The following is an 8,203-nucleotide window of genomic DNA, read 5'->3' on the forward strand; positions in this document are numbered from 1 at the left end:
CCGACTTCTTCATCCAACAGCTGTGAGTAATAATACTCACATGAACAGATTTCACTGGCAGGATGCTAACAGACCTGGAGTAGGAAAATCATCTACTCCAAAGCTCTGAGCAGCTCCCTGTTGGAGCTGAATTATTTTCCACCTTGGGGGATTGTTTGGGGCTCCCTGTGTGTAGAAGGGGTTTGAATTATCTCTTAAATAAGCTGGGTCATGTCCCATCTGAGCTAACAGTTCGACTGCTAGTAGTAGTAGCTCAAACCTGGTGAGTAATGGGTTAGTTTTACACAGGAGAGAGTCTCCTGAGTATCTGTTTCCCAGTTCAGATGTTTTACTCCTACCAGTAAAAGCTGTGCAGAGCTGTACTCCAAGCACTACTTACAATGTTTTCCCTGAAAATTTACTTCAGAACATCTTTTATGGTAAAAGTTCTTATGTTCGCAAATCGAAATGAGTCTGGTCCGAGACTTCTGACACTTGTACCCTTCTAAACGAGGGGAGATGAATACCCGGGGTGGAGCTGGGGTGCCCGCATCCTCCCCGCAAGCTGCTGTGCTCCAGCACCCACCCGGGCAATGGAAACCACCGTCCCTGCGGGGGTCTGCACCGCGGAGCCGGCTCCCTTCGCCCCTTGCCTGTAATATCAGCGATCGTGGCAGATTTTATTTCCACGGGAGGGTTGAAACATTTTATTTCTACGGTGGGTGTGAGGGGAGGGGGATGCGGCTGCGGAGCGCGGTCCCTCTCCCCCGCGGCTCCCCACAACCTGCGGCTGCCAGATCTGACCCGGGTTGGGGGGACCAGGGACGGGGACCAGGAGGAAGGAGCTGAGGGGGGGAGCGGAGCCCGGGCACCCCCCGGGCAGCGATGAGGGGGGCGGATGCCGCAGCCGGCTCCGCGGGGAGAGGAGGGATGCGCAGCGCTCATCCCTTCTCTTTGCTTCCCAAAGTTGCTCCGGAAAACGCTGGTTTCTTAAAATTACCTCTGGGAAGGCAGTCGTCAAACTTCTGGGCCGGAAAAAAAAAATGGAAAAAAAAAAAAAAAGGATTAGTGGAAAGAGAGAACTCTTCCCCGGCGTGAGCTTTGGAATCACACAGGGAGTGTGGAAACGGGATAGAAGCGTCCCTTTGGCTCCGGGCTGGAAGCTGGTGTTACAGCGGTAGCCATCTCGGGATGGTCACAGCGGTCATAGAGTTTTTCTTTGAAATTAAGAAAAAAAAATTAATAAAATAAGGACAATAAAAGACCGACTTTGAAACTAATTTAAAAGTAATCAGCGGGAAGTCGATGGAAAGATCGCTTTATTTTTTGAAGTGGCGGAAACTGAATGCAAGAGCCGACTTACTAAATTTACATAAATCCAGAATAACACAGTTCCCGTCTGCGGAAACACGGGAGAGATCTCGGATTCTCTACGATAATTTTGTTGCGTTCTTAATATTGCACAACAGCAATCGGTAAAGCCAATTAAGAAAATGCAAACAAGGGAACTAAGAAGGGAAATACCCTCTCTCGTATAAGAAGAAGAAACTTTATTTGCGTATAAGAAATACGCTGTCAGAGTAAGGGAAACGAAAAAAGGATGATGCAAGACACCCCTCCAAACGTCTCATGAGCCAGGCGTTTTCCAGAGGAAACTCGTCTCACCAATTTAGCCGAAAACCCGGGACTCGTCACCACGGAAAGCCACCGTTTCCTTAAAGTTTATTGATTGATTTAAAGTGTTTAGCAAACAAAGTGCTTTCTATATCATCTCTTGCTCATTACTCCCATACCTTATACATTAATTATAAAGTTAAAACTTTTTTTTTTTGTAACAACCAGAAATATACAGAAATGATTAACGTAAAAAAAACAACTCCGCGCCCCAGCAGCCCGCCCCCGGCGCCCCTTCCCCGCCTGTCCGCAGCGGCTCGTCCAGGTTCGGTTTCCGTTGAAGAGCGACGTATGTAAAAAATAACCGTCGTCACCGTGAGGTCACGGGAGGAAGCGGCGCGTCGTTGCCTCAGCAATGTCGAGGGACAGGACTAATAGTTCTCTGTTTTACCCTGAGAGTCAAATGGGTATATAATTTTTTTTTTTTAAGTCTTTTACGAATGGCCAGACCAGAATAAAAACGAAGCCAAAATAATAATAATTATAATTATTAATAATTATTTAAAAAAATCGAACCCACACAGCAACGAGGGACGTTGAAAATAAAAATACAGGTAACGATGATTTACATCTACTTGTATGTACACGGCGGGGGGGGGGGAGGCTTTCCTCCTCCTCCTCCCCTCAGAAGCGCAGTCCGGACACATCGCGTAAAAAACAGGGTCATAGAAATGATTGCGGGCGGTGGAGCCGCCCGCGGGGTCGGGGCCCGCCGCAGCCGGTGGGGCTGAGGGGCGGCCGGGAGCCCCCGGAGCCCCCGGCCGCCCCTTTCCCTCCCGGTGTGGCTGCCAGGTTGGTTTCAGCTCTCGGGTGTGCGGGGGAAAAAGCCGCACAGCGACCGGTCCCCCAAGCGCCCAGCCGGGCGGCCCCGGAGGGGCGTCGGGGTGCAGCAGGAAGGGGCCGGCGGGGTGAGGAGGAGGAAGGGGCGTCGGGCTTATAGGTGCGGGGTGTAGAAAGCCGGAGCGCCGTAAGTCTGCGAGCCCAGGACGAAGGGCGAGAGGACGGCGGGGCTGGGCAGGAAGGGCAGCTGGGCGGCGCACACCAGCCCGCCGGCGGGGTGTCCGGCGTAGCTGCCGGGCCCGTGCATGGAGAGCGGGTTGCCCATGGGCGGCGAGTGGCTGAGGGGGCTGAGCCCCCCCGCCAGCGCCCCGCCGCCCAGCCCGCCGCCCGCCCCGCCGCCTCCGCCGCCGCCGCCGGTGGGCGCGCTGGTGTCGGCCCCCGGGTTCTGCTTCTTCCACTTGGTGCGGCGGTTCTGGAACCAGATCTTCACCTGCGTCTCGGTGAGGCTGAGGGAGAGCGCCAGGTTGAGGCGCTCGCACACCGACAGGTACCGTGTGGACTTGAACTTGTTCTCCAGCGCCACCAGCTGCTCGTAGGTGAAAGCTGTCCGAGCCCGCCGGGGTTTGCCCGACTTGGAGTCCGAGCCCGTCCGCTTCCTCTTGGGCTTGGCCTGCTGGCTCTGCTGCCCCGCGCCGGGAGCCGACGGCGGCTGCTGGGGCGGCGGGGGCGGGGGCGGCGGCGGGGGTGGTGGTGGTGGTGGTGGGACGCCTCCCGCCTCGCCCGCCTCGGCGTGGGGGTGGCCCGGGTCGGCCTCGCCGGGCGCCGCAGAGCTGCTGCTGCTGCTCTCCTCGCTGCACAGCTCCTCGTCGTCCGGCAGCTCGCTGTCGGGGCTGCGGCTCGGCCGGCTGCTGTAGTCGAGGTCGCACTCCTCGGCCTTGTAGAGCTCGCCGTCCTCTGCGGACAACCGACAGCCGCTGTTAGGTCTCGCCGCCGCCGGACCCAGCCCCAGCCCCCGCCCAGTCCCGACCCGGTCCCCTCCGGCGCGGCCTCCCGGGGTGAGGGCGGAGGGGAGAAACCGGCTCCGTGGGGCGGATGCACCCGCCTGTCATCCCTGCTGCTGCTGGGACAGGGGTGCTCGGGGAGCGGGGCCGCCCTGCCCGGCTCCCCCGGGGCCCTCCGCCCGCGGTGGGGATGCGGTACTCCGTACCCCCGACTGCGCGGCCAGCCGCTCATCCGCCTGCCCTGCGCCGGGGCTGGGTCGGGGCGACAAGGCGCGGAGCCGCTCAGAAGCGGCCAGGATGGGACTCGGAGCCACCTCCAAGGCCGCCCCGGGGTCTGAAGCCCTAGGGCCGGGAAAGGGCCGTCCAACCCGGGGAGGCTTTACCAGCGCTGCCCCGACCGAGCTACCCATCTTCGGCAAGAGCTGGCACCGAGACGTGGTCAGGACATGGGATACATCCCCCCCTTCCCACCGCCGCCAGTGCGCCCACAAAACACTCAGGGGTCGGAAAGGCCTTTGGGAAGGCAACAGGGGGGTCCCCGGGGTCCCCCAAAGCCGCGGCGGGCGGCGGGGCGCTGGCAGGGGCGAGGTGCCGGCTGGGGGAGAAGCCCCCGCGTTCCCCGCCGGGCTGGGCCGAGCCAGCCGGGTTTTGGAAGCGGGCAGCAAAGATGTCACATCGCTTTTAAGAATTTTAGTGACGGAAATCTTCGCATCGATGGGAGATTTGCTGGCTTTTGCTCTGGCATTTTTAACCCTTTCTCCGCCTGGTTTGACGTCTTGTCACTTCCTGAGATGGAAGTATTAAAGTCGAGTAAATACTTGTATTGATTAGCAGAGCAGATACAAACTTAATTAAACTCATTTTGTGTAATGTACAAACTAGTTAACGGTCATTTAATTTATTTGGGTTTATATTACGCTCCAATTAACGGGTCTCCACCGGAGAAGAGGGTAATTATCCGATATTTAAGGCTATTGGACTTCTCCTGACGGTTCTGTCATTATGAAGCCTGAAAGCAAATCGCGTTTTCCGGAGAACCGGCTCCCCCCGACCCCGACCGGGGGCTCGGACTCCGCCGGGGGAACCGGGGGGGCAAATCCTCTCCGCGGTCTCCTGCCACACGGACGGGGATTGAGGGAAGCACGGCGGGCAGGTCGGGGGGCAGAGGCCCAGAAAAACCGTCCCTTTTAGCCGGTGCTTTCAGAAACTCCTAAACTTCCTTCCACTCACATCTAAAAGAGGGGTGCAGCTCCGGGAACCCCCTAATCAAGGGCTCCTTTAACTTGTTTAACCGAGATATGCAAATAGAAAGTGAATCGCTCATCTGCCATCCCGTGCGTACTTTAGTTGGTTTTAATCCTCAAAAAACTGAACACGCTATTGCACCTCAAACTTGGTCCGTATCCTAACGCCGGACACCCTAAAGCCCCTATAGAAGATTACAGGTGTTTAAAGAAAAGGTATTTTGTACAACGAGGTGATTTCGGCTGATGTCGCATATGGCTGGCTCACTAGGAAGAAAAGGGGCAGTGAAGTTTATCGTAATCCTTTTTAGTCGGAAAATATCCCTTAATATCTCGGGCTTCATTAAGAATCATTTCCAGCTTTCCGTTCAAATCGGCGAACAGAAAACGCGAGTGATCGCCGCTGTACGTACATGGGAACCCGGTTAGTTTTTCCCCAACCCGACACAGTGCATCCTGCAACCTGTAGAACTTGTTATAAATTGAGGTGAGTAAATTTTGCAACAAGAATTTATTAAAAGTGCGTGTAGATACGAGTTCGGGGCAAATCAGGGGACTGAGCGCAACGCCAGCCCTCGTCGCTTCCACACATACTGACCAGGGAACGTGTGGTTGCTATTTTCGAGTTTATTTTTTCCCAGTAAACTCCAGGAAATCCCAGCCGTAGCTCAACTAAAATTTTCTTTAAACGGAAAAATGCAGCGCGAATACAATTGGCGATGGAGATTGACGCTGGACTTGCGATTTGGTTTCTGAAAGATGTTAAACGTTAATTTAATATGGAATTTAACCGTTATTTTTAACATTAAATAAGTTTTATGAGCGGAGTGTGACAAGCGCCGTTTTCGCTCTCCTTTTGCCAGAAAACCTTTGCATTTTCCGGGTGTTGTTACTTTTCTGGTCAAAGCCACTTTTGGGAACACTTCTCCTAAATTAAACCACTGCTTGAGCCAATATTAATTGCGATGGGGAAAAAGAGGAATTAAATTTCGTGATTTTCGAGCAGTCCCAGATCTATTCGTGACTGTTGCCATCTTATGAAGGCGGTAGGACCGAAGGGTAAACGTGCCAAGTGTCCGGGAAACTTGTCAGTAGGCGAAGCACACCGCTGCGCGATGCCTCCAAATATATTTATTTTTAGAGAAATGATAGAGTTACATTTCTCTGCTTGTCTGGAGATAAAAGCGCGAGATTAGCGATAGGCTGACCTCGTCAGTCTTTCTGATCGCCCAGATCTATTTAGTATGACAAAAGTCAGATGAGTTTAGACGAATAATTACCCCAGCTACGCACTGCGTTTAAAAAAATCTCTTTTGAATTCTATTAATGCCCCATTCCTGGTTTTGCTTGAGCCATTAAAAACGCTTCTGTTGTAAAAGACTCGGGCTGCAGCAGATTGCAGACCTCTTTGGGTGCTTAATTTGGATTGAGAGTCATGCTATGGCGAGATTAGAAAGATCCGAGTCCTCTTCTCTCGCCCCAGCCACAGAGAAATTATTTTTCCCGATCCGAGAAGTTTATCCCACGCTACTTACTGCCCCTTCTCTCCCCTCTCAGGACACAGAATAACTATAGATATTTTTCACAACTACCGTCGTTTCCCGAAAACCCTTCTCTATCCCCAGAGTCGCGGTATTTAGAGGTGAGAAAGAAAGTTGGGATATTTGGACCCAGAAAGAAAAAGCAATCTAGAGCTTGGGTCGAATGCAATTCCCGATCAATAGCGAGCCCTAATAAGTGTAATAGGTTTTAATCGAGTAATTATCCGAATTTTGACCCTATAATTTAGATGTTAGGGAAGAGTTTGCAAGGTGCTTGAAAGAGATATGCACAATTCGATAATAGGATATCGATCCAGGCAGTCCTACATGCCACTCTGGGGCGATTTCCCCCATTATCCAGCCTCTTTACGCTGCTAAGCACATTTTACCTTAAATGTAATCGAAGGAATTTAATTGTTTTTCCAGAGATAACCAGCATTTTGTCACAATTAGTCTGATTTGTCCTAAAAAAAGCCAAGGGGAGAGAGAAAATTGAATCTGTCGCCCAGAGCAACGGGCGGTAGGCTGCGGTGGAGGGGGGGGGGGGCGGGGAAGGGACGGGGAGAGCGGATCTGGAGGCTGGGGAGAAGATACATAAAAGTCATAAATGCCTGGGGAGACCCAGGCTCCGTGGGGGCACGGAAAGAAGGTTTCGCATCCCCGGGGCCGATCCGGCCCTCTGAAGCCTCAGCTCTAGAAGCCGCTTGCAAGTTTGCCTGAGCCAGAGCTGACACTCGGGGATGGCTCTTCCCGGGAGGAGGAAGAGGATGGCGGGATCCCCCCCCAGCCGGCCGGGCACCCCCGGGACTAATCCTGCTGCTCCCGGGAATGCACAGGTCGAATAGCCCGGGGTGTCCCCAGCTGAGCTCCCCGGGGCAGGCGGGGCAAGCGCAGGGAGCGGAGCCCGGCCGGTACCGAGCCCCGGGGACACGCCGCCAGCCCCGGCCTGTCCGGGGTGATGCTCCCGGCCCTCCGCCCTGCCGTCCCCCAACCTCTCGCAGTTTCCCACCTCTTTACATCCCAGCAGCACTGCAGGGAACGCTTACACTTCCCCGAGAGCCAGCTGCCCCCAGCGCCCCGGCTCCCATTGCTGCCAGCGGGGGAAAGACGGTCTTTAAAAGCATGCAAGCCCCTTCCCCGGGGAGCTGGGTGCAGCCCCCCCCATCCCGGGGGGGCTCCGAGTCCCCAGACCTACTTACTGATCAAGTCTGCGGACTTCTTGCACGTGTCGAAATCTTCGGCGAGAGCCTTTTGCTCGGCCAGCTCCGTCCCTGAGTCCTCGGGCTTATCCTCCGCCCCCAGCGTGAACTCGGTCCCCACCGATTTGTACAAGACCGCGCACTGCCTCCTTTTGCTGTTGAATTTGTTAGGGTCCAGGATGTCGAGCACGGAGAAGGAAGTGGTTCTGTGCACCATGGGCAGCGCGGCCACTGCCCCCTCTTGTCCGGGGGTGTTGCTCTGGTTGTCCCCTTGCCTGTCCCTATTTCCAGGGCAGGAGTAAAGCGGCAGCTCGCCGCGGTCCGAGAGCCGCTGCTCCCCATGGCTGTCCATGCCTTCCCCGTGCAAGCCGCAGGACTCCCCGCCGATGCCAGCCGCGGCTGCGGGGGCTGTCACCGCCGCGGCTGCCGCTGCCGGGATGGAGATGTCACCGACCTTGTCTCTGCTCACATTCATGACTCTTTGCAGAGCCCCTCTCGGTTGCAACTTCCCCCCCCCCCCCCGCTCTTTCCCCCCCCCCTCCTTCCTCCGGCGAAGTTGAGCTGGAAACTCCTCCCCGGCCCCCGCTCCGGCTCAGGGGCGAGCCGCTGCCTTCAGCTCCCCGGGGCTGCGCTGGGTCCAGCCGGCCGGGAGCCTCCGGGGGAGGCAGGGAGTCACAAGGTGATGCTCGGCTCAGAGCCTCCACTCAGCTGCTCCTTCTTCCTTCTCATCATCCTCACCAGGCTGCCCGGGCGCTCCTGCCTGCCTGCCTGCCTGCCTGCCTGCC

The 8,203-nt window shown here is 55.7% G+C and overlaps 1 protein-coding gene across 1 annotated transcript; it reads right to left on the minus strand.

The window, feature by feature from the left end:
* Positions 1-2,587: 2,587 nt before the first annotated feature.
* NKX1-1 (NK1 homeobox 1) lies at positions 2,588-7,893 on the minus strand. Its single transcript, XM_054823825.1, has 2 exons — positions 7,419-7,893; positions 2,588-3,387 (listed from the first exon to the last, which is right to left on the minus strand). The coding sequence occupies exons 1-2, from the start codon at positions 7,891-7,893 to the stop codon at positions 2,588-2,590; spliced, it is 1,275 nt and encodes a 424-aa protein (XP_054679800.1).
* Positions 7,894-8,203: the final 310 nt, after the last annotated feature.

Source organism: Grus americana, chromosome 4 (assembly GCF_028858705.1).
Source record: "Grus americana isolate bGruAme1 chromosome 4, bGruAme1.mat, whole genome shotgun sequence".
Taxonomy (NCBI): domain Eukaryota; kingdom Metazoa; phylum Chordata; class Aves; order Gruiformes; family Gruidae; genus Grus; species Grus americana.